The sequence below is a fragment of the Neolamprologus brichardi genome, chromosome 7, assembly GCF_056152115.1.
Source record: "Neolamprologus brichardi isolate AB-2024 chromosome 7, ASM5615211v1, whole genome shotgun sequence".
In the NCBI taxonomy this organism is placed as follows: Eukaryota; Metazoa; Chordata; class Actinopteri; order Cichliformes; family Cichlidae; genus Neolamprologus; species Neolamprologus brichardi.
Genome location: NC_142110.1, coordinates 17,488,599 through 17,512,785, shown reverse-complemented (window position 1 = coordinate 17,512,785; position 24,187 = coordinate 17,488,599). Strand labels below are relative to the sequence as shown.

At 40.7% G+C, this 24,187-nt stretch overlaps 2 protein-coding genes across 5 annotated transcripts; both read left to right on the top strand.

Moving 5' to 3' along the window:
- Nucleotides 1-75: 75 nt before the first annotated feature.
- Nucleotides 76-11,056, top strand: zgc:136858 (uncharacterized). 3 transcript variants are annotated; one of them, XM_035916167.2, is made up of 19 exons: nucleotides 80-262; nucleotides 2,348-2,442; nucleotides 2,536-2,650; nucleotides 2,743-2,917; nucleotides 3,002-3,113; nucleotides 3,486-3,592; nucleotides 3,756-3,882; nucleotides 4,076-4,196; nucleotides 4,357-4,442; nucleotides 4,609-4,748; nucleotides 4,842-4,901; nucleotides 4,992-5,055; nucleotides 5,159-5,253; nucleotides 5,354-5,482; nucleotides 9,671-9,785; nucleotides 9,873-10,010; nucleotides 10,149-10,315; nucleotides 10,400-10,482; nucleotides 10,684-11,056. In XM_035916167.2, the coding sequence occupies exons 2-19, from the start codon at nucleotides 2,364-2,366 to the stop codon at nucleotides 10,877-10,879; spliced, it is 2,109 nt and encodes a 702-aa protein (XP_035772060.2). In that variant the 5' UTR covers nucleotides 80-262; nucleotides 2,348-2,363; the 3' UTR covers nucleotides 10,880-11,056. The 3 variants fall into 3 exon arrangements, with proteins under 3 accessions (XP_087699362.1, XP_035772060.2, XP_087699361.1); XM_087843235.1 differs by lacking the exon at nucleotides 80-262 and adding an exon at nucleotides 304-633; XM_087843236.1 differs by lacking the exons at nucleotides 9,671-9,785; nucleotides 9,873-10,010; nucleotides 10,149-10,315 and having other exon boundaries at nucleotides 76-262.
- A 768-nt stretch (nucleotides 11,057-11,824) lies between these two features.
- cnot4a (CCR4-NOT transcription complex, subunit 4a) lies at nucleotides 11,825-21,327 on the top strand. Of its 2 annotated transcripts, none has more exons than XM_006782550.3 (13): nucleotides 11,825-12,070; nucleotides 13,884-14,106; nucleotides 14,308-14,505; nucleotides 14,789-14,875; nucleotides 15,002-15,103; nucleotides 15,327-15,452; nucleotides 15,539-15,663; nucleotides 15,753-15,959; nucleotides 16,072-16,129; nucleotides 16,261-16,516; nucleotides 16,872-17,369; nucleotides 17,612-17,845; nucleotides 18,833-21,327. In XM_006782550.3, exons 2-13 carry the CDS (start codon nucleotides 13,933-13,935, stop codon nucleotides 19,159-19,161), a joined length of 2,394 nt encoding a protein of 797 aa, XP_006782613.1. In that variant the 5' UTR covers nucleotides 11,825-12,070; nucleotides 13,884-13,932; the 3' UTR covers nucleotides 19,162-21,327. The 2 variants fall into 2 exon arrangements, with proteins under 2 accessions (XP_006782613.1, XP_006782614.1); XM_006782551.3 differs by lacking the exon at nucleotides 11,825-12,070 and adding an exon at nucleotides 12,802-12,985.
- Nucleotides 21,328-24,187: the final 2,860 nt, after the last annotated feature.

Sequence of the window (24,187 nt, the reverse complement as noted above, 5' to 3'; positions counted from 1 at the left end):
AACTGTATTTTTACAAGGACATTTTTGTACATTTATTTAAAAATATTCTTATTTACTGTGTGTTGTACTATATTGTGCATGATCTGCTTGCTCTTTGTTCTGTGTGGTTTTGCATTGATTTGATTTGCCAGGAGACAGTAACAGAGAAGGTTAAACTATTGAAATGTGCTGTTGATGCTTGTGGGCTGTGTAAACAGTGTTAACAGGGTCAAAGTTCAACCTTGTGGGCAAAGTTTGTAGCATTTTTGTTGCAGTGGAGAAGGTAAGACCCAAACTTTTTTCTATATATTAGACCTTTTTCTCATTTTGAATGTTTTTGATCAAGACAGGTCTCTAAATGTATTCAGTTTTAAGTATTATGTGTTTTTTTTCTAACTCTCTCAGCAGTATTTCTTTACTTTCTTTTGGATTAAAGGGAGTCTTTCACATTACTATGCTGGAATGCTCACAGTGTGCTAGTGTCAGTGCCCCCCCAAAAAATTGGGTCAGGGTGCTGGGAATTTATCCCAACTTTCTGGTACACAGAATGTCTCACAATGACTGTGCAGGCACTGTGCCCTGCTTTGGCAGAAAACACACTGTAGGGTAGAATAAATTTGGGAGGCTAAACAATTTTTCCTTCAAAAACACAAGGTAAAGTTTATTGCTTTTAATTTATAGACACAAAAAATTAGAGTTTGATTTTTTCTGTAGTCCCTTTTTAATGTCACTGTTTGCATTTTGTGTTGAAGAACCATGAAATCTCAGCTAAATGCAGTGTGTGTAACGCTTGATTCAGCAGCAAGAACGTGTCTTTCTCAACTTTGAAGCAGCTTTCTCTTGTAATCTCTTTCTTGTTTCGATAAGTTGACATTAAATATTTTCAGTATTGTGCAACAGTCTTGCTGACTTTTTTTCTGTTATCTGTCAAGATGATCCCACACTGTTTCAATAATGCTGAGGTCTGAGCTCAGGGGAGTCCAGTCCATGACATATAGTTTTCAGCTGTGTTTTTCTATCCAAGTATGCTTTTACTGCATTGTCAATGTGTTAAATGCTGAGAAATGAAGCCAGTGCCAAACAGACGCTTTCCACTTTCAACTTTGCCAAGATTCCCAACTGGCTTAAATGCAGCTCCAAACCATGACAGAGTTTCTATTGTATTCTATAGATGGCTGTAGAAACTCACTGTTGTACCTGTCTCTGAACATACTAATGATGTTTAGAACTAGAAACTGTAGCCATCACTCCATAAGGTTTTTGCCACTTATTTGCAGTCCAAGTTTTTTGTAATCTGGCGTACTTCAGCCTTCCTCACTGTTTCCCTGCCTTTAAAACGGCTCCTTGACAGCCACCCTTTCACTGTGACCATTTCTAATGAGGCTTCTGCAAACAGTAGATGGATCAAATGAAGGGCCAGAAGCATCTCTCACTTTATGATGGAGTTTGTCACATGGATGGGTTGACAATCATTGGGGAAGAGAACATACAGGAGAGGGTTCGTCACACATTCTTGGGAAACAGTACATTTGCATAATGACCGGAATCAGAACCACTTATTAACAATGGGAATCAATTTTTCAGGGATTTCCTTGTCTGGATGATTGCACACGCATCAAGACCAGTGTTCAGAGTGATGATTGAGGTTGTGTGCTTTACTAACCTGATACTAGAAATCAAAAATCCAGCTACAGATGTCCAAGTTCAGGCCCAAGCTACACAGTTAGACTGGTTGGTAAAATGGTGTTAAAGACTTAACTGAAGTCCAGAAAGAGCAATATGAGATGGATTTCTCCAAGTGCAGGGCGATGTAAAGGGTGATACTGATGGGCTCCTCTGCTGACCTGTTTGCATGATATGTGAACTGATGATGATTTAGTGTGGCAGGGATGGCATGTCAAAGCATTGTGCTATGAAAACTGCTTCATGGCAACATTTTTGGGCAAATATACAACTTTATGCCAGTCAAACTGTTTTCTTAGACATTTATTGTATATTCAACTAAAGAAATTGGTATAATTTATGTGTTTTTGTGAGAGTAAAGCACATTGATAGTAACAATGTGCCCAAAGATATAATTTACAATTATTTCTTTGCTAACACTGGTTCAACCCTTGAATTAGGTCCTTTTTTAATGTTTTTTTTTATGTTTGACCTTAACAAACTAAAGAGAATCTGGCTTCATACATGTAAAATATTTTTTTAAAAAATGATAGGTGGCTAACGACTTTTGTGCAGCTCTGTAGTACAAATGTCATTTTAACTATCTAACTAAAAAGCACCAGCCATCTTGATTCACGCAAGTTGATCAGAAGAAGAAGATCACCTGATACAACTTTATTGACACTAAAATCATTCATGCTCTCAGAGTTGACCCAAACAAAATGAGGATACTGAGGCAAGTCTCTGCTCTTGTACTAAGAAGAGAAATAACAACATGCCAGAGGACAATGCTCAAAAAGGGTAAATGCACTGTATCACTGACATTAAAAGCTATAATGTTAGCACAGTTTATAACCAGTTTATGGAAATAATGATGATTACCTCTTCTTTCAGATTGCCTCCTCAGAATTCACCCATCTGTGTCACAGGCAATGGCAGAAAACAAACCCGTGGTTGCCCTTGAAAGCACAATTATCACACACGGCATGCCTTACCCACATAACCTGAGGTACCAAAAATGACCTTCAATTACCAACAAACTTGGGTACCAGAAGGTAATATTTGTTTTAAGATTAAATGATGAGTTGGAGTGTTATACAGGACAGCCAAGGAGGTGGAGGCTATTGTACGAGCTGAAGGAGCCACTCCCGCCACGGTTGGCGTCATCAGTGGGGAAGTCCATGTTGGACTGTCGTCCGAGGAGCTTGACCACCTCGCCCAGAGCAAGATCTCCCAGAAAGTGTCACGGCGTGATCTGCCCTACGTCATTAGCAAAGTGAGTCTTCGACACTTTGATCACACTCTAAATGAAATACTGCCAGAGTGTCATCCACTTGTTAGATGTATGTTCTTTTCTCAGGGACTCTCTGGAGGAACAACAGTGTCAGCCACCATGATAGCAGCACACAGAGCTGGGATTCCTGTTTTTGTCACTGGGGGTATTGGAGGAGTTCACAGAGATGGAGAGAACAGTGAGCTGAGTCCCACATTTTTGAAAAATACCTTTTACATATTTTCATATCATTTCACAAAGAGCTGTGCTTGGAGTAAACAAAATATGTTGTCAGGTGGGCAAATTTTACACTTCTGTTAATTTTGCCACAAAGGAAGGAACAAAGATGGTGCTGTGGACACGGTTGGTAAAGTAAAGACACATCTGGTTACAGTTGTTTAAGGTCTAAATGTGGAAGGATGTCACAACAGTAAGGTTGCTTACTGTCCTGAGATTTTATGTAAACGTGAAGGAGTTAGATAACTCATTTCACATAAAGTATCTTTATGTGAAAACTGTATTTAAGTAAAAGCTTAAAATAGTTTCTCTGATTAGATTAATAATCTCCCAGGTCTGGATATCAGTGCGGATCTCACAGAACTTGGTAGGACTCCCATCGCTGTCGTCTCTGCTGGGGTCAAGTCCATTCTGGACATCGGTCGCACACTGGAGTTCCTTGTAAGAAATTTTTACACCCCCGCCCCCCATTCTGGCAGGCTCAATAAAGTGGTGCATATTTCAGTATGAAGAGCAAATATGTATTAGTAATCAGTGTATTATAATCCTTAACCTGTATGAATTCATCTAAAATGTATATACAATCGATTCTCTCTATAAACAGGAGACACAGGGTGTCTGTGTAGCCACTTATGGACAGTCAAAGAACTTTCCAGCCTTCTTCTCTCCACAAAGTGGATTCAGGTCTGCATGCCACGTCTCCAACCCTGAGGAGGCTGCAAAACTTATTGGTATATCACAATTTTATGCCTTAATAAACACTGATAGAGCACTCACAGGTTAAAATTCAGTACTAGTTACTGTCTCATTTTACGTCACATTTTAGCAAATAGAATGTTAGGCACTCACTGTACAGCAGCTTTGGGTTGTTATTTTTTGTATGATATTTATTTTATTGTATTGGGGTTTTGTTTGGTCACTCAGCAAGCTCGTTGTCCCTGGGACTCCAAAGTGGTGTCCTGTTAGCTGTGCCCATCCCAGAGGAGCACGCAGCATCTGGACAGCAGATTGAAAATGCCATAAAAGTTGCAGTGGCAGAGGCAAGGTACAGAAAATCTGTTTTCAATTTTCTCTCCGGAGCCAACTTTGGATTAGAAATGTGGCCACTTTATGATACCTGATGCACCAGGTATCATAAAGTCACTGATTAATGTCACTGATATCAGTATTAGCATCATTTTCTGTTCTCTCTTTGAACTCTCAAGGGCTGAAGGTGTCATGGGAAAAGATGTGACGCCATTCATTCTTCAAAAAGTCAGTGCCCTGACTCAAGGGAAGTCCCTTCAGGCCAGTATCCTTTCAAAAGTCTGACTCATCAAAAAATTATGCAGTAAACATGATTGTATCAAACACTTTGGTGAAAAAAAGAGAGAGAGTGGCATGACAATGTTACTGTTGGAGATTTTTGGCCTACAGTGTATGAGAACTAATGTGTCCTTAACGTGTCCTGTTTCAAGACATTGCTCTCATTCATAACAATGCAAAAGTTGGCAGTCAAATAGCCTGCGCTCTGTCAAAGCAGATGAATGACAGAGGATTAAAACGTCAAACTTCTCCAAAAGCGTCAAAATTTCCATCCAATTCAGATTCCAATATTGTGAGTATAAACAAATATTTTTTTTCAAATTCTAAAATAGTGAAAATCAAACAGTCATACATAACAGTGCATGCAATGACTATTCTGTTGCAGGTCGTGATAGGAGGAATAAATGTTGATTTTATCGCCAAGGGAAAAACAAAAGCACTTAAAGTAAGCTTCATTTACGACATGGAATCAGCCACAATAGTGCAGAGGAGGTGAAGCAGACTGACTTCTGAGAACTCCCGTTATCTCTTTCAGTTTGGACAAACTAACCCAGGAAGTGTCTGTCAATCATTTGGTGGTGTAGGAAGAAACATCGCTGGTTGGTTTTTTTTTTTTTATCTGATTATGTTTTACATCATGAACATAGTTTCGTGAGTTTCGTGCGTGATTTCTCTGTTCTCTGTTTCTCTGTTTCCTTAAAGACTCTCTAAGCAGATTAGGCCAAGAAACCCTGTTCATTTCAGCTACTGGAGCTGATTCAAACAGTGATGCAGTGTTAAACTACTGCAAACATATGGTATGTGAACACTGGTGTTTAGTCAATACCATGCACGGCTAAAATCTTATTTAAAGATGAAAATAATATATTTGTTTTTTTCTCTTCAACTTTTTGTAAGAACACAAGTGGTGTGGCCAGGCTCAAAGAGCACAGCACTGCAACCTACTGTGCTGTCATCACTGAGAGTGGAGAGCTGAGTCTCGGTTTGGGAGACATGGATATTCATCAGCAAATCACAGAGCACCATGTAAGTGACATCAGACACTGTTCATGCTAAGAGACATAAAGCACAAAGGGATGAAAACTGCACATATAGAATCCTCAGTCAAATGTGACAGATCTACTTTAAACAGATGAAGACTTTGCCCCTGAAAGACACTTTAAAAAGCTTTTTTTCACACACGTTATACTTCTTTTTTTTAATGCACAAATTAGCACAACACTCTGTTCTATGCATTTTATCTACCTCACATACATTGACTACTTAGAGCCTCCAATTAACTTAACTGTGAGAGGTAGCCAGAGCAACCAGAGTGAGACCACACAGGGTCAAAGGGAACATGGAAACCCCCCAAAGAAGGGTTGAGCAAGTCAGGAGATTCACACCCAAACTCTTCTTGCTGTATGGTGTCAGATTATGATGATGATGATGATGGCTACAGTTTCTAGTTTTGTCTTGCAAAAGACATTTTTAATCTCAAGAGTCAAAAGGTTAGCCAAATACATTTTCTTATAGATGACTTTGAGTGCCATTACTCTGTCTTTGTTTCTATTACAATATTGTGAAGCATATTCAAACACAAATTTTGACACCAGTTTTATGTACAGTGGTCCCTCGCTATAACGCGGTTCACCTTTTGCGGCCTCGCTGCTTTGTCTGCTTTACAGCGCATTGTGTTCTGCGACCTGATCGGCTGTAGACCATTGTCAGTCTCCTTGGTGCCGTGTCTCCTGTACAGTACAGAATGCGTTGAGCTTGTCAAATTTACATAAATCTTCGATCGCTAGCAGTGTGACTCTGAAGTGCAGTACTGTATGTTTGTAAGATTTCTCCCCAACAAACACAACAATGTCGACGAAACGTTTTGCATTGCCAAAGCCACCTGTGGTAGCACCCAAAAGGCAGAGGAAGATCCTACCGCACAAAAAGTTGGACTTCTGGACATGCTAAAGTAAGGTAGACATTACGCATAAGGCACACCGGATTATAAGGCGCATTAGGCAAAACAAATTTCACCTATTGCCGGTTATGTTTAGAACGTAACTCTCGCGATAAACGTACACAAATTAAAAAAAATTACATATGATAAAGGATCTAAAGGTAAGGACATTTATTAAGACAAAAACAGAACTGCACTGTGTTTGTGTCTTATTATGGAAGAACTCCACATTCATTTCTAATGTACTTGCTAACATTTGTGGTGGCAATACTCATATTAGCTTTCTGGCTTTGTATGTTTTCAGACAAGCTAGCTTCTGACATGATTAAAACATAAATTTTAAGATGACCTCAAACCCCAACTAAGAACGTTTTACAGACATGGTACACAAAAACACTTGCAAGAGAGGCAAAGTTACCCAAGTATACAGGAACTGTATATACAGGAACTGTATACTTGGCTGAGCACATTACTGCCCTGTAAAACAGGAGAAATAGTGCAGAGGAAACACGCTGCAGTTGGCCTGGTCAGTCTTGCCAGAACTATGTGCACAACTCTGTCCTAAGGTACTCTACTGCCATCTACTGTCCAAAGTGATATGCATTCATTTGCAACAAAAAACTTGGAGGACTTCTTGAACCTTATCATACCAGTAAACAAAGTAAAGCATCCATGATTGCCTACATATTTAACAAGACTTGATTCACAATTTTGACCACATATTTGTGTGGGTCACAAAGGCTATAGTAACACAAATAATCAGTGGTTACAGCCAATGTATGCAGAAGAGCATCTCTGAATAGTATGGAGCAGCAGACGACCACACCAGGCTCCAGTCCTATCAGCTAAGAACAGGAAACTGAAGCTAACGTTTGCACAGGCTCACTTAAATTGGACAGCAGGGGATTGGAAAAACATTGCTTGGTCTGATAAGTCTCGATTTCTGGTGGTGATTTGGGGCCAGCATTTGAAATAAGCAACATCAAACCACTGAATGACCATGCCTTGTATCAGGGCCGTGCAGAGAGGTTTAAAGGGGCGGGTGCTCAAAGTTAAAAAGGGGCACATTGAACCAGGCTGAATAACAGCAACACACATTCATCAAGAATCTAATATGGGCAACAACGCAAAGCAAACGTAGCCGATGTTTTACCTGATGGGTACAATGTAGCTATTGAGGGGTTTCTGCTGCTCCTGCTGCTGATAGTGTTGGAGGGCAGGGCTGTGTTGATCTGAGACTGTAGACATTAAAAAGTCCATAGGAGAGATGGTAGCTGATTAAACAAGTATCATGAGATAATAAAAAAATGCAAAGATTGGTGACAGCGCTTGGAACCATAAGGCAACAAAAAACTGTGAGAAATAATTTAGGCTCTGCCTGTGAATCACTCTTTGCTTCTCTTCTTCCTTCCATCCCATCATTTCATATATCACTCTCCACTTGCTGTCTATCTGAGAACAAGGCACAACTTGCTATTGCTATAAACTATAATTTAATTATCCACACCTAACAACTCTTGCACTTAATCTATAATAAAATGATGACAGAAAAATGTTATAGCACTGCCTTTAGTAGCCTCACACAGCTCCTACTGTTTCCTCCTCATGTCCTTACCAGGCATGTCTGGACAATGTTATATCATGAGTAATATTTTTTTTTAAAAATCCATCTAAATAAAACACACACATGCACGCACACACAGTGACATTTTAGACCTTCTTCAGAATACTGTATACACTATGGGCATCATGGTGCTGATCCAGAATCCTTACATTATTATTTATTACTAGAGCTACAATAATAAAGCAATGAGGAGGGGGAAGTAATAAATATGAAATAATGTCATTATGATTATTCCATTTGTTTCACTATCCACTCTGTGCAGGGGCAAAGCTTATTACATTTTTAAACTGTAGAGATACAATAATTTTACTGCTGTAAAATCCAAATTTTGTCTTATTTAAAAGATAAATCTAATATAATCTGCTTCTTAATGGATGTTCTTTAAAATACAGCGTGTGTTTTTTAATATATTATAATTATAATAATGCATAATTATGTGGACATGCATATTAGATCGTTTTTAGTGAAATATAATCCCTCCAGAAAGGCAGGAAAAGCCCGGAAACTTACTTTAAATATGTTCCCTAAAACGGTGGACAGAGCTACAGACCCATGACAGTCTTACACAGGTAGCCAGCAGCTGTGACCAGCACTACTTGTGCAGTTAATAAAAGGACAGGTAATGTTTGTCACGCTGTTGCACACACAGCAGCTCGTTTGTTTCAGTTCGTCAGTTGCAACAAGACAACTTACCAACATGTACGTAATAAGCTAATACTCCTGTGTGCTATACACTACAGTGTACGCTGTACACCTACTTACTGGTTTTGTCGCATCTGTCTTTATCTCTGAGTTAACTTGTGTTTCTCCTACAGCTCCGGACCGCAAAAAATGCGCGTGCTCTTTGTGAGCTCGTTCCCGGCTCGTAACCAGCGCGTTCTGCCGTCAAGAGCGATCATTGGTTAAATGTGATCATGTGACTGATGCAAGCCAGATCCTTTTATTTAGCAAAACTTGATTAATAGTTAAATATTATTGTTGAGGGGCACAGACAGGACTCCGCACGCACACACACATTAAAAAAATAATAATAATATTTTTCAAAAAGTTGCCTAACAAAAGGGCACTTTGGGCACCCATCAGGAAAGGGGCGGGTGCTCAAGCCCCTCTAGCCCCCCCCCCCCACCTCTGCACGTGCCTGCCTTGTATCAATGGCTCAGGCTGCTAAGATATTTTCTCAGCTTCTTCCAGCAGGTCGCCACGCCGTGTCACAAAGCTCAAATTATCTCAAACTGGTTTCTTGAACATGACAGTGAATTCACTCTACTCAAATGACCTCCACAGTCACCAGTTCTCAGTCCAATAGAGCACCTTTGTGATGTGGAGAAGCAAAAGCTTCTCATTATGTACAGCCAACAAATCTTCATCAGCTGTTGAATTTATGAATTAAGGCAGTTCTGAATGCAGGTGGGCCCAACCCCGTAGCAAGATGTACCTAATAAAATGCTTGGTTAGTGTATTTGGGTTTTGGACAGTTTTGGACAGGTATATTTTCTCAATTTGCTGACTGATTTATTAAATTTATGAAATGATTGATTTACATTTTGCTATTGTTTTCCCTGAGCCCCTGTGAAGAACCTCTGGTTTTACAAAATGCTAAATACGCTGTACTTACCATTTCAATATTCTGTCACTGAATAATTTTTTGTAGGTGTCACAATTCAAGACGCAACTTTCATCAGCCACACTCGTGTGTCTCGATGGTAACATTCCCACCTCAACCATCAACTATGTTTGTTGTTTTGCTGAAAAGCGCAACATAAATGGTAACCAATGGAAAGACATGATTCTAAAAAAATCTCAAAAATGTGCTTTTATTGATTGTAACACTAAGATTTCCATGCGTATCGCAGTTTGGTATGAACCGACCGACTCAGAAAAGGCTTGTAAGCCTTTCCTTTCAGATGCCTGGAAGTCTTTGTCCTATTCATCTCCAAACCTGGCAGAGCTGTGCACCATGAATAAAACACTGGGTGTCAAAACACCTGAAGGTAAACTATGTTACTCCTCTTTTATCAGCGAAAGCCATCAAAAAACAAACTCACACCCTCTGCTATTGATGTTAGAGCTCTTGTCAAAAATGCAAATACTCTGACGGAAGTTGAGGATGTGGTTTTGTATTGCGGCAGTGCTGCCGAGCACACTCGACGAGACGCTCAGTGTTGCTGTGGCTCTCTCGCGCCCTCTTCTGGAGCACCTTCACTGCCTGGTGGTGACTCTAGGGGCTAATGGTGTGTTGCTGTGTGGAGAGTATGATGAAGGCACAGTCAACTTGCAGCTAAGAAAACAGAAGAGGGTAAGGATGGTCTTCATGCCAGCCTGTAACGATTTGCTCTGACAGTAGTGGTGAAAATGGCTTTTTTCCTGCTTCTGTTTGCAGAAGAGGCAGCTTTGTGGTCTCCACTATCCAGCACTTGCTGTGACCCCAGAGGAGATAATGAATGTGTCGGGAGCTGGAGATAGGTGCTAAAAATTTGCTTGACCTACTTCATACATCTTGTTCTTATTTGACTTTCATTTCCTTTGTTTCTTCTGCTGCAGTTTTTCCACTTTTCAATTTCCATGACCTCTTTCTCTCCCTATCTCACTGGCAACCTTTCACTGAGTCACAAAATGAGGGTGAAACACTCAAACAAAAGACTCTCATCTCCCCTTTGTTTCCAGTCTTGCAGGTGCCTTAATGGCAGGGATTCTCCTGGGGAAAGACACAGACAGCTGTGTTCGGATGGGACTCTTGGCTGCAAGGACATCTCTGGCATCCCCGCACCCCATCGCTCCAATGCTCACTTTAGATGCTGTAAACCCCAACAAAGTCCACACTCAGACCTGGCCCAAACCAAGCCTTGTGTGGATTGATTAAAAAATAATAAAAAATTGTGTTAGCTTTTTAATATTCTTATGGAATTGTGACCGAGGAAACTATGAAGAACAAAAGAAAAAAACATTGAATTCTAATTTTCCTTGATTATTAATGTTCTGTAATAATTGTATCTTGCAAAATATATCAAGCAGCTTTGTTAATTTTATACAGCCATATGATAACCAAATTCAATAAACAGATTATAAAAATTATGAATTCAAGGGCTTTCTGGTGCTTTGATTTCTAAAGAATGACACAGTCAGTGGTTTGCAGTTGAATAATTACTATGATGATTTTGTGAAAGGCACTAAATACAAAATAATCTATAAAAAACATTACATTAAGGACAGACGGAAAGCAAGTTATTATGAACCAGTGTTTTTATATAAATATTTTCTTTTTATGTTTTAATTATGTTTACACAATAACATATAAAAACAAGATTCTATAATATTGGATGGGTAAGATATTTCTTTATATTTTTGTGTCACAGCAACTATATATTAAATAAAATCTGTTAAAAAAAAAGCTTAAATAATCAGAATCAGAATCTTTAATGACATTGTAGGAGTGAAACAAACATTGAACAACGAAATTGAGTTGCAGTTATCTCAGTGCAAAAGAAGACACAGATAGATAGATAGATAGATAGATAGATAGATAGATAGATAGATAGATAGATAGATAGATAGATAGATAGATAGATGTGTAGTGCAAATGAATAATATGTAAAAAGTTGAATATAACTAACATAGTAATGACGGCTGATTTAAAATATATGCATTTTGAATTTAGAAAATAATAACTAAATTTCTTCGTAAGTGCGTTGCAGTGGGAACTACATTCCTCTTGAACGTAATGGAACGATGGGAAAATGTAAAAACTACATCTCCCTGAAAGCATCAGCCCATCTGCGCAGACTCAGTGGCACTGAATACTTGCCCCACTCCCTCCTCCCAACTATAATGCTAGCTAAGATGGTGGTTTGAGCGTAAATTGTCTCCACAATACCAAGAAAAGAAAGGGGCAAAACATCTTTATAGCCTTTTAATTACAACAGAACAACACAACTGCTGGTGTCTTACGTGACCCTCTATAGATATTTTGACATTTCAGATACATTGGCTCGCAGTCCCCGCCCAATTTAGTGTGACTCCCTTGGAGAGGAATCCTAAGCTAAATACGGACAGGGTAAGTAACGCTAACGTTAGCCAAGCTGCTAGCTGAGCTAGCCAGCTTCCATTCTGCCTCAATAAATGAAGGGCAATTATGTCTGTTGCGATTTTACTGACTGACTGTAAAGTTTTCTCACTCTTCATGAATTTCTGCCCAGCTAATCTTAATGTCGTTTGAGCAATGACAGTTGTTTATAGTGCCAACAACTTGTTCCCAGTTCAGTGTTAGCTTATGTAAGGCCTCGTCGTCAGCTCAACTCCAAACCCTCGTACACTCTGATAATGTAGCCTGCTAACTACGGGTTAGCTTAAGCAAGCTGTCACTTTTTATATAGGGGGGCACCAAAACGTTATGTCATACGTTTTTTTTAAACTACGAACGTCAATATTGGGGAACGTCTCATGTCCACATGCATTATATTTGTGATTAATATCGCAGTTGTCACGGAATACTTGGTCTCAATCAGACCGGCGTCTTTTGCCAGTTCGCGGCTAATGTTAGCTTAGCCCGTGGTTAGTCAAATAACATCTGTCATAACGTACGATCCAGGAGACTAAGCAGCTAAAGTTACCAGCTTGGCCAACACGATTTGTTCACGACTTTAGTGGGGATGTCTGCGAGTGAAAACGCAAAACGGCGATAGCCCTGTACGTGTAGGGTTATTTGCGAAAATGCTGCCCGGCATTGGATGTCTATAGTCTTTTAGGTTTTTATCGAGCTCTCGATGGGCTCGTCTGCTGGCAGCGGTGTTGTCACGTAGAAAACAGGCTGATGTTTAAATGCCAACAACAGGCGATTCATTCGTAAATAAACCTATTTTATTGTATTTGTCTTTAACGTCGACCATGACGTGTCAGCCCAAGAAAGATACCACAACATCCGCATTATCACTTTGCGACCATTAGTTCTGTTTTTTTAAGGATTGGGTTGGTACGTACACCCATTTGGCTTATTTTAGACCTAGCTAGAAAAACCAGTGCCGCCCAATGAAAAGACCTCAACAGAATGCAACAAATCTTCCATCTGTGGAGGCCAGAATGACCCGTTATTATTCAAGCCTTTTCGTGGTCATCTGTAGAGGTGTTACCGATGAGTGTTTCTCTTTGCGCGATGTAGCACACTCAGATATATTTAACTGTTATTGAGGACTAAAGAAAACGGTCGGATATATTAATTTAGGACCGTTTGAAATAGTATTGAGACACAAATGTGTCAATTGTTGACACCTTTTTCTTAATCTTTGATGTATCACTTAAATATTACAGCTCTGTGTGTAGCACAATGATTTTCAGCTGTAGTACTCGGGAAGCACTGAAATCCTGAGCTGATACAATGTTTGAAATAACAGTTTGGCCTATAGCTGATGGGGGTGGGTGCGTTGTTGTTTTCATTTATACCCCCCCCCCCCCCCTCTCTCTTTTTGTCTTTTTGTCTTTTTTTACAAAAGAAGCAAAAAATCTTGACCAGATTGTTTTAAAAATCTTCAGGTAGTCAACAAGGCTGATACTAATGTTTCGCTATTATAGTGGTGCTTCTCTACTTTGTGCTGTCATTTGATTAAAAAACTTTGTTTTAAAATGCTGGGTGATCTTAAGTAACTGGTTTGGGATTCAAAAATTGCATTTAAAAATGCAAGTAAAAGTATTTTGGCGTGTTCACTGATATATTGTCATGTTGGAAGTTCAATCAAAAGGGCTATACCTTTCTGCTGTTAAGCATCTGCACTGACAACAAGTTCAGTCATTCTAAATAAATTGTAAATATATTGCTTGCTATATTTAGTCAGTTCTGAGTGGAGCTCTTATACTCTTCATTTATGTTTTGGTAGCCCTGTGCTCTGTGATCCGCTTCAGTACTCAGCCTTGCTGCGCCATAGGATGTCCCACAGCCCTGAAATGAAGGACGACCCCATGGAGTGCCCACTGTGCATGGAGCCGCTGGAGATTGATGACGTCAACTTCTTCCCCTGCACCTGTGGCTACCAGATCTGCCGCTTCTGTTGGCACCGCATCCGTACAGATGAGAACGGCCTCTGCCCCGCATGCAGAAAGGTGAAATGGATGTAGATGCCATTAAGCTCATTAAACAGGAGGATGATTTGTCTGGCTCAGCAGTCTTGTTGGAGGAGACATCATGTAATTAGAATTACACAGGTGTAGCTTGTGTGTAACCACGCCTTAAATTAGTAATTTTTTTTCCTTTGAATGGGAGATATTTCTGTTTGTAACGCAGTTCTTTGTGTTTTTGTGTAGCCTTATCCAGAGGACCCTGCTGTGTACAAGCCTCTGTCACAGGAGGAGATCCAAAGGATAAAGAATGAAAAGAAGCAGAAACAGAATGAGAAGAAGCAAAAGGTGACAGAAAACCGCAAGCATCTGGCCAGTGTCAGAGTGGTCCAGAGAAATCTGGTGTTTGTGGTGGGGCTCTCGCAGCGACTCGCTGACCCAGAGGTGAGTGTAATACTGACATTACACTTCAGCTACCTGTGACAGGAGCGTTGAAACTTATGGTATTCAGTTTGATGCAGCTAAGGAAGTGGCTGTATCACTGTAGATTTGGGCTTGACAGATGCAGTGAAGTTTAAATGTACTTTGTTGGAGAATGATCTTTATGTATATTTAAATGTTTTTACCTGCAGCTTCCTCCTGATTCGTGATTCTGTTGAATATTCAGTTTGAAAGAGTTCAGTATTCCCAACACTTTGTCACAAGTGTTGTTGTGTTTTACCCACAGGTCCTAAAACGGCCGGAGTATTTTGGGAGGTTTGGGAAAATCCATAAAGTGGTCATCAACAATAGCACATCTTACGCAGGTTCACAGGTGAGGAGGGTGGATTAGGTTAAAACAGCAATTTAATAATGAAAATCCTCTTTCATAGCTACAGTGAGCTCATAAAAGTATGCAACCACATCAATGGCATGTTTATTTACCTGTTTTGTTTTTTAGGGGCCTAGTGCCAGCGCTTATGTTACTTACATCCGCTCTGAAGATGCTCTAAGAGCAATACAGTGTGTGAACAATGTGGTTGTTGATGGCAGAACACTCAAGGTGAGAAGTTGACCCAAAGATCTTTGTTCATTTTTAGTGATTTTAGTAGTCTTTTAAAGTGCACAAAAATTATTCATTTTATTCTCCATTTTCTTTTCTGCTTCTAGCTGTTTAACACAAACGTCATTGTAAACAATGTAGATTACACAGAAAATAATTCTTTGAAAAGAATTAGTATGAATTTCTATGTAAAATTTTCTTCTTCTATTTCTTTCTTTTGCAGGCTTCTTTAGGCACAACAAAATACTGCAGTTACTTCCTCAAAAGTATGCAGTGTCCCAAACCTGATTGTATGTACCTACATGAGTTGGGGGATGAAGCAGCTAGCTTTACTAAAGAGGAGATGCAGGTACACTTTTTTTTTTCCTCTTCCCACAATGACAGACAGTTGTGGTTTAAAGCCCCTTTTTGACTCATGTTATGTTGCTTCTTCAGGCAGGAAAACATCAAGAGTATGAGCAAAAACTCCTCCAAGACCTCTATAAAATTAACCCTAGCTTTCTACAACCTCCAGCTTGTGGAACAGAAAAGTCAAAGAGTAAAGCTAACTCCACACAGAGGTTGGTTTTTAATGATATTTAGATTTGTTGTATTTTTATTATTTACTCACAGTGCAGCGGAGGCTCATTTCTGTCCTGCTTTGTTACAGAACCAACAGTAGCAATGGTAAAGATGGGTGGCCGACGCTGTCAGGGCATAACAAACTGTCCAACGGGCTTTCAGAAGACCGCAAGTCCCCTCCACTGCTAGACTATCTAGACCAAGAAGCTATTACTTCAGATGGGCTAGAAACAGAGCTAGGTCCAGGCCAGCGTACTGCCTTGTCCCCCTTCTCCTCTAACTGTGACAGTAACAGGTACATGGGTTTTTCCTCCGGAAAAGGACTTGCATGTTATTGAATAAAGCAATTGTGTATTAATTTTGCAATGACCTTTTTTTCTGTCTATATATAAATTTTCTACCTGCAGTCCCAGTGACAAACCTCCAGAGTCTATCGGCATGGTAAATGGCGAGACTTTACAACAGGTAATACAGCATTAACCAACCTCTGTGGTTCTTTTGTTTGAATATAAATCTGAGTATGAATCTGTAGTAATAAGGACAACTTCACAAACATTTTCTTCTTTCTTGTTTTTTTTTTTCCTTTTTAAATAAAGATACCCACAAGTGACTCGCCCTCCCCTCCCCCGGGTTTAACTAAGCCCAGCCTGGTAGTGCCCATCAGCATGTCAGACATCACAGCCCGTTCGCCCTTTGAGGGTGCTGCAGCTGAGTCCCAGTCACTCTTTTCAGACAACAGTAACTTCAGACATCCAAACCCCCTCCCTGCTGGTCTGCCACCCTTCCCCAGCTCCCCTCGCGGCAGTTCCGACTGGCCTATGACCCCTGAACCACAGAGCCTCTTCACATCAGGTAGAATAACACCATGTTTAATCTAGCTGTCAATCATTTTGATTACTTCTATCTGCTGTATTCTGAATTTTCTGTTGAAAAATGTTCTGTTTTCTAAACATTGAGCCAATATAACTAATGCAGGTAATGTAAATAATAAGCAGAAAATGCTTAGGCACAAGTTGCACTTAAATTTTAATGTATCTAATACCTATTCAAGCTCAAACGTATAAGACTATAATAAAAAGGGGAAGTTTGTTTAATTTGCATGTAAGGAAATTTCAAAACTATTGCAGGTGTAATCTTTATCATCTAAGTTTATCAGGTAGTCCAAGTTTTGTGTCTCCTATAACCTCTGTGTTTTCTCTCCCTTCAGACACAATACCAGTGTCGTCCTCCACAGACTGGCAGGCGGCCTTTGGCTTTGGCTCGTCCAGCAAACAGCAGGATGACGACCTAGGCTTTGATCCTTTCGATGTGACTCGCAAGGCTTTGGCCGACCTGATAGAGAAGGAGTTGTCAGTACAGGATCAGAGCCCTTCATCCCCAGGGCCCCTCACCCAGGGGAGCAACCATGGACCCAGCCTGCCACCCTCCAACCCTAACCCCAGCGCTTCCCATCACTTCCCCAGTGGCCTCCCACGTGTCCCACAGCACCACAGAACCATCTACAGCTCCTTCAGTTTCCCCAGCACTCACAACAGCCAGGCCAGTCAGCAGCAGCCAGCTGCCAGACACCCCTGGTTGGGCGTGCCCACACGGAATAACCTCACACACTTGAACCACTCAGCCAGTGCTGCCTCACACAGTAATTTTCTGGACCTGAATCTGCCGCCTCAGCACAACACAGGGCTGGGAGGGATCCCCATCTCAGGTACCAGACCCGTGGGTCACTTTGGCACCTTTCTGTGTCACATTGCAGTAGTGCATGTTAAAACAGAGAATCAACAAGCTATTTAATTTCACAGCACATGTGTGCTGCGGCATGGCATTATGATACTTGTTTTGATTAGCATGTATTGATTTTTTTTTTTTTTTTTGCTGGCAGATGCAGTTTTGTACTTAAACACAAAAACACCTGAGGAGCTGACATGTCTGTTTACTTCTCTCTTGTAGAAAACAGCAGCTCTATAGACGGCTTAAATGTGAAAGAGTGGCAGGATGGTCTCAGGGCTCTTCTGCCCAACATCAATATCAACTTTGGGGGCCTCCCAAATTCCTCGTCCTCTTCCTCCTCCTCATCCTCCAACAGTGTTAACCACATTGGTGGGCCAGCTGGACCTGCAGGCATGTCGCACAGCCTGAGCTGGGACGGCACAGGCAGTTGGATGGACCCCGCTATTATTACAGGTTGGCAATTAGTTCACAGCAACATTTCACATCTTTTATGAAGCAAAAATCCAAAATAACTGGTTTGGGCTTTTGTTTGTTTGAAATTATTGTTTAGTCCTAAAAGATTGGTCTGTAAAAACATCAGCACTATTAGTGAAATTACTTGATATTTAATATTTAACATGATAAAGGCTGACACGTTTAAGCAAGTTTAAAACTGGGCGTATACAAATCATGGATGAGTTATTAGATTCTTTTTTTGTTTTGTCTTTTGTGGTAATGGAAATCAAGTTGTTATTATCTTTCGCCAAGTCATAATTGTAAGCAGTCATTTTCCATCTGGTCTGGTAGTGAGGATGAGTAGTTTGGTATGACGTTTGATTTGAATGTCAAACATATCCTGGGAAATTCCATCAGCGTATTTAGCAGAATAATAGCAAGGAAAGAGCAACATAAATATTTTACAGGCATCAAAATGCTTCCTCCTTTTCACTATCGTAGAAGTGGGTAAAAACAACTGGCACAATGTGGTCATTTATGACATTTTTGAGCAGAGGGAGGAGCGCGAGTGACAAGCTCACACAAGACTAACCCTGGAGTTCTGAAATTTTTACAGCTTTGGATGACAAAATGAAAGTATGAAGAATTTCATTTTTTTGGAATAAAGCGTAAATGTGTGCCAGCTATTATGACTGATAACAGAAAAGACAAAAAACATTTTAAAGTGTTTTTTAAACTGATTTAGTGTCTTAGCTACATGATTAAGAAAAGCCTTTCAAATAAAGTTGCATAACTTTTCCATTTTGATGTGTCATATAAGCAATATATTGTTATATCGAATAGAAATGATGGGTAAAGTCACCAATGACAGCACTACTCTAAATGTTTCAACAAAGCAGCTGATCACAAAAATCCCAAATATCATTGTCTTTATGTCAGATTTGTGTTGTGGTGTTTTTTCGCCATCACTCATCTCTTGTCCTCCCTCTCCATAACCCCCCGCAGGCATCCCAGCCTCAGCCGGCAACAGTTTAGACTGCCTCCAGGACGATAACCCACCACACTGGCTTAAATCCCTGCAGGCGCTCACAGAGATGGACGGCCCCGCCAGCTCAGCGATGCCCACTCCCCAGCCCCTCCACAGCAGCCTCCTCGATGCCCACATCCCTCTTCACCACAGAGCCGCCGCCGGCTGGGCTCCCTACCTTCCCCCTCCCACAGCCAATCCCGCCAGTCAGTTCCACTCCCCTCCCCCAGGCTTCCAGACCGCCTTCAGACCCCCAGGACAGCCCTCCACAGAGCTGCTACAGAGTGCCGCTGTGGACCGCCACTGAACACAGACTACAGCAGACACCCATCCATTGCCCCACTACCACTTTATACCCACTCATCTTGTACCCTCCCCCTCCCCCTCCCAATGCAATACACACCAATCTGCAGAGTATGAAAAATTAACAAAGTAACAAACATGCTTTCATCTTTTTTCTCTTCATCCTTCCTTTTTGTCCACTCTGAAGATATTTTATTTTGTTTTTGTTTGTGGCACACAAGTTATCAGTACCTTTTTGTCTGCTGCCATCACCACTCCTTAGGCCTAGTTCTGGGTGTAACATGGGATTCATTATGTAGCTTACTGTTAACGGAGAGCACAAGAATCAATATAGGATCGAGCACCCAGTGGTGACATGAGAGTTAACTCCACAAACTGGCAAATAAACAAATTAGCTGATGTGAGGTCTTTTTATTTTAAAAGTAACTAATGATTAAGCATGAACAGCATTTGTGTTTTTGAAAGTTGAAGTCTTGATTAGTTTTCGAGGAATGAACCAAGCTGTGAATCTGCTCTTTGAAGCTTTGCCCCAAAGACCCTCATCCTCCCCAGTTTAACAGGAGTCTGTGAAACGGTTAATTCTTACAGTTGTGTCGAGAATAAGGAGAGATGATAGAGGGAAGCCCTTTTCAGACATGGGATTCGTGACATCACCTCGTTCAAAGGGAGTTGTCATTCTGACTTGAGTCACTTTTATATTTATGTTTATTCAGATAAATAAGGGAAGGGAGACAAAAAAGAAAAGACTGGCTGCTTTGGTGGCAAAAAATATTCTCAGCATCTCCTACCGTACCCTGCTTCTTACACACAGGCATCGTGACAGATCTGTCTTTGGAAATAGGCAAATCACATCAAAGAGGATTGTAGTAATCACATTGTGAACGAGAAAAGGAGTCGATTAGATAAAATATCATTGTGTACATGTAATTGCTGTTTAGAGACGCCTCCTAGTGAATCATCATCCTGTGCGTGCCTATCCGCCAACATGCCTGTGTGCAATCAAACTTCAAATTGATTTGTAAATGCCGTCAGGTCTAGCCGTACAAGACGGTGATTGAAATACAGAAAAAGTGACCATCTAGACGTTTAGCTGATGTGTAAGATTAACAAAAAGAAGCGCATGTCTGAAGGGGGCTGGAGAGAAGAGGGGTTGGTCTTAGCTTTTTGTTGAGTGGGTTTAAAAATGAATAAATAAAACGAAACCTCAAAAACAAAAAAAGCTGAGAATTGGTTAGTAAAGGTCAAGATGCAGATGAGACAGGGGAGTTGAGGGCACAGGCTATGCATGGGCTCCCTGTTAGGTAAGGACACAAATGGCCTGCTTTGAGAGGCCACTTGGCTCACATTCTCTCTAGTCGAGGGGAACTCCCATTGGCCCCGTCCTGCTGGAGGGAAAATTTTGCTGAACCTCTGTATCAGAGGATAGAGCATCGCCTAACCGCAGGGAGCCAGGGCTTTGGGAGATCGTGGCACACATCCTGAGCACTAGGGTTAGACTCACAGTGCCACTGTGTGGTACCTACAATAGCTAGCCCTAACATGGACAGCCACCACTTAGTAAGGACAATGACTAGATGGATGAGGATATGTCGAATACTAACGAGGGTAATAAAGGGGTTAACAGGTCCCTTTGTTTGACCCATGAGGGCTTAAACGAGGCCTTAAAATGGACAGATGAGAGAGAGAGAGGAGCTTGAGCGATAGGAAGGAGAGCATCAGGACTGCTGAAAAATATGCAATATTGTACATGACTTTGACAACTGTATTTGATCATGTGTCACAAAGGAAGGTGCCGCAAGACAATACCAAGTACTGTAGTAGTGATTTAAGGAGCCTTTAGGATTTGAAATCAACCTCTCTGACCACCACCTTTTTTTCTTTTTGAAGTCTTAATTCTGATCTGTGTTCGCTCTCTCTACCGCTCTCTTCTCTCTCGATCTTGCTCTGTCTCTCTGATCCCCATCCTCCCCCCCTGCTGTTCTCTATTTAACAGTATTCACAAAATGAACAAAGTCATCCAGGAGAAACCAACACAGAGTCATACAATGGGTTTTAACATGATGTTGCAAGGAAAAAATAAACAAAACGACAAATTTGAGGCGCTTAAAGGAAGTGAACTGTCCTCTGCAGGTCTGGAAAAATGAACCTTAAATAAAACTAAAAACTCTGAGCTGGTGTTTGTCTGCTGTTGTCTTCTCATCACTGTCTTCTGTAGAAAATACAAATCCCAGGAAGCTGGCTTTTAAGTTGCTCCTCTATTATTCCAAATCCTTCCACTGGGGGGCAGATCACTTTTTGTCAGCTAGGAAGCTCTGCAGTCAAACTTCAGCTGAGCACACAAGGTGACACAGAACGACACCGACTACAGTTTTTCAAATACACCGCATTTTCACCACTAAGCGTTTTCAGTGATTGGATATAGGCAGAGTACTGATGGGCATAATCATTGGTCAGATTTCTTTGAATGCAACATCTTTTCATTGCAGCATTGCTGCCAGGAGCAGAGCATGTGTGCGTATCACTGTCCTTTAGTTTGCAGCTCTGCACTCTCCCCGGCCAATGCAGCAGTAGATACCTGCTGCAGCGAGGTCTCTTCTTTTTTTTTGTCCTGCAGGACTTCTGACAGACACGGGGAGGAGCACAGTTATTACTCTTTACAGTGTCTCCACTATTTCTGCAGTCAGTTAACTGAATCTGATGCCTCCAATATGCTGTTTAATTCTGAATATTGTTTCTATGGGAGATTAATTACACATACAGGACCTGAAGGTCTCAATTAGAACCAGAAGTAAACCTTTTTATTTGGCAGTTTAAGGTGTTAAAATTACTTATAACTGTCATAGTTTAAAGTCTTTCAAGCTCACTATCCTTCTGTAGCATGTACAATAACATCTCAAGTTCAACAATATCATATCAATATCACAATATCATTTTCAAGTTTTTCATGAAGACTGTCCAGATTCAAATGCAATAGTAGGTATGAGAATGCTTTAATAATAAATAAAAATAAGCATCATAATAATGAAAACTAAAGCAGAAGCAAATCACACTGAAGAATCAGAGAAAACGCAGCACTTGAAACTGTTTTTTCTCAGCGTATTTGTCTATGATCTCCAGATAAAGTTTCAATAAACAAAACACACTCGGTGTATTCGCCGATTAATCGAAGGAAAGAATTATTCAGTTGTTCAAATGGCCGATGACGTCTTTGTTTCTTTCATTCGATTAATCGATGAGTCGGCTGGTGGTAAGTGGACATGTGGCTAAAATGAACACCCCGGGATGCTTGGAGCTGCCCCGCCTCTAGTTTTAGGCTGCAGGTGCTGAGGAGGCACCAACAGAGGAAGGTGAGTGTAAATAATGCAGGCAGGCAGCAGATTCAGGGGTTGTGACAATGAGTCAGCAGCAACACAGATGGAGGGGGTGGGTTGGGGGGGGCTTGCTGTGAGTGTTCCCGGGCCAACAAACACTCGTGCAGACTGATGAAACATAATGGAGGGATCGTAGCGATGATGCATGACTGACGTCTTTAGAAATCTGTTTTCTCCAGCTATGGAAAATAACTCTGGTGTTTGGCGCCGTTTCTGCTCAAGTGGAAAAAGATCGGCACTGAAGAAGGCACGATAGACTTGCGGATTAGTTTATTGATTTGCTTGCTTTGATGAAGCTGCATAATTACGTTCATCATAAGGCTAAAGAGGATGGTGAATGACTAAGGTGTAAAGGTTAGAGGTAATTTGTAGAGAGGTATCGATTTTTGCAGCACATCGCAAAACACCTGGGTCAAAGCAGATCATATTGGATCATAAAAGAACGTTTATGCTTATGAGACTTTAAATTCCAGGTTTCTTTTGTCTGTTTTTCTACAAAACCAACTCATTTTGCACTGAAGTTAAAAAAAACACACACACATGAAACTCTGCTCAGGTGTTATCTCTGGATGAAGCAGAAAAAGCCCTGATTTTTCACTCTTCCACAGAGCTGTCCTCTGCAGGGGTTCAGTCTGTTAAACTGCTGAAGCCTCGCTTTCCTTGAGGACTGCAGCTACAGTATATGAGGATGTGTGCAGAGGGCACAGTAGCTGCAGTCACTGTGAAGTATGACATTGACAAATTATTGACCCTTACTAAATTAGAACTTTAAACTTAAAGATATATACAAAATACTAAAGTATGAAATACTAACTCAGAAAAAGCCTGTACAGAAATGATGTGTTGAAGTGTGGAAAATAAAAGGCTAATTTTTATTGTTTTCCATGGTGTCTCTCTTAGATACAGGAGCAGGAAAATGCCCAGCAGTCAATTCCATTTATTTGACAGGAAGTGACATCAGAGGTTAGGGGTAGCAGCATACTGATCTTGCTGTACATCTGTACAGCTATTCTTCTTCATGTTACCTGAATCAACCAAAGTCTTCAGCATATCAGAAACCAAGTTACTGGTCTTCAAACCCTGCATGTGTGTCAGACAGGACAGTCTAAACTTAGTTTTAGGCTATGCAGTCTTTCATATGACAGCGTTATGATGGTCAGTGTACATGTGTAATTTCCTGGCCCTGGGCTGGTGCCCACTTGGGAAACCTGCAGGGACTGCTCTCAGCAGAAAGCACTCTCTCCATTTGTCAGCCTCTGACAGGCCCTCTCAGCAGTGGAGCTGCATGCACTGCAAAAAATGACCATTTTCACAATCTGTTTACTCTCATATTAGACTGATAAAAGTGGAGCAGAAATCTGAAACTGGCTAATAAATGAGAAAACTAGACCACGGCCTTTGTGACAAATAAGTCATTTTAATGAAAAAACAAGGAAATCTGTGACTTTTGATAAAACATTTAAAGAAAATCAGAATGGGCCTGTGGATGGATGACAGCACAGTCAGCATGACTGGGCCAGGTAACACTCTGTGTTACCTTATTTGACAGAAGGTTATACATTTTCTGTATATTTATCACAATACACATAAAATCCTTTAATGCTTGGATAAACAAAGCTTCAAATAACAAAACTGGTCTTAAAACCAAATAATTTGCCT

Excerpts from the sequence above, each read along its gene's own strand:
- cnot4a (XM_006782550.3), top strand. The coding sequence starts at position 13,933 with ATGTCCCACAGCCCTGAAATGAAGGACGACCCCATGGAGTGCCCACTG. Across the intron at positions 16,130-16,260 it reads ATGGCGAGACTTTACAACAG|ATACCCACAAGTGACTCGCC; the intron begins GTAATACAGCAT and ends TTTTAAATAAAG. Across the intron at positions 17,370-17,611 it reads GGGAGGGATCCCCATCTCAG|AAAACAGCAGCTCTATAGAC; the intron begins GTACCAGACCCG and ends TCTCTCTTGTAG.
- zgc:136858 (XM_035916167.2), top strand. The coding sequence starts at position 2,364 with ATGAGGATACTGAGGCAAGTCTCTGCTCTTGTACTAAGAAGAGAAATA. Across the intron at positions 2,443-2,535 it reads GAGGACAATGCTCAAAAAGG|ATTGCCTCCTCAGAATTCAC; the intron begins GTAAATGCACTG and ends CTCTTCTTTCAG. Across the intron at positions 4,443-4,608 it reads AGGGAAGTCCCTTCAGGCCA|ACATTGCTCTCATTCATAAC; the intron begins GTATCCTTTCAA and ends TCCTGTTTCAAG.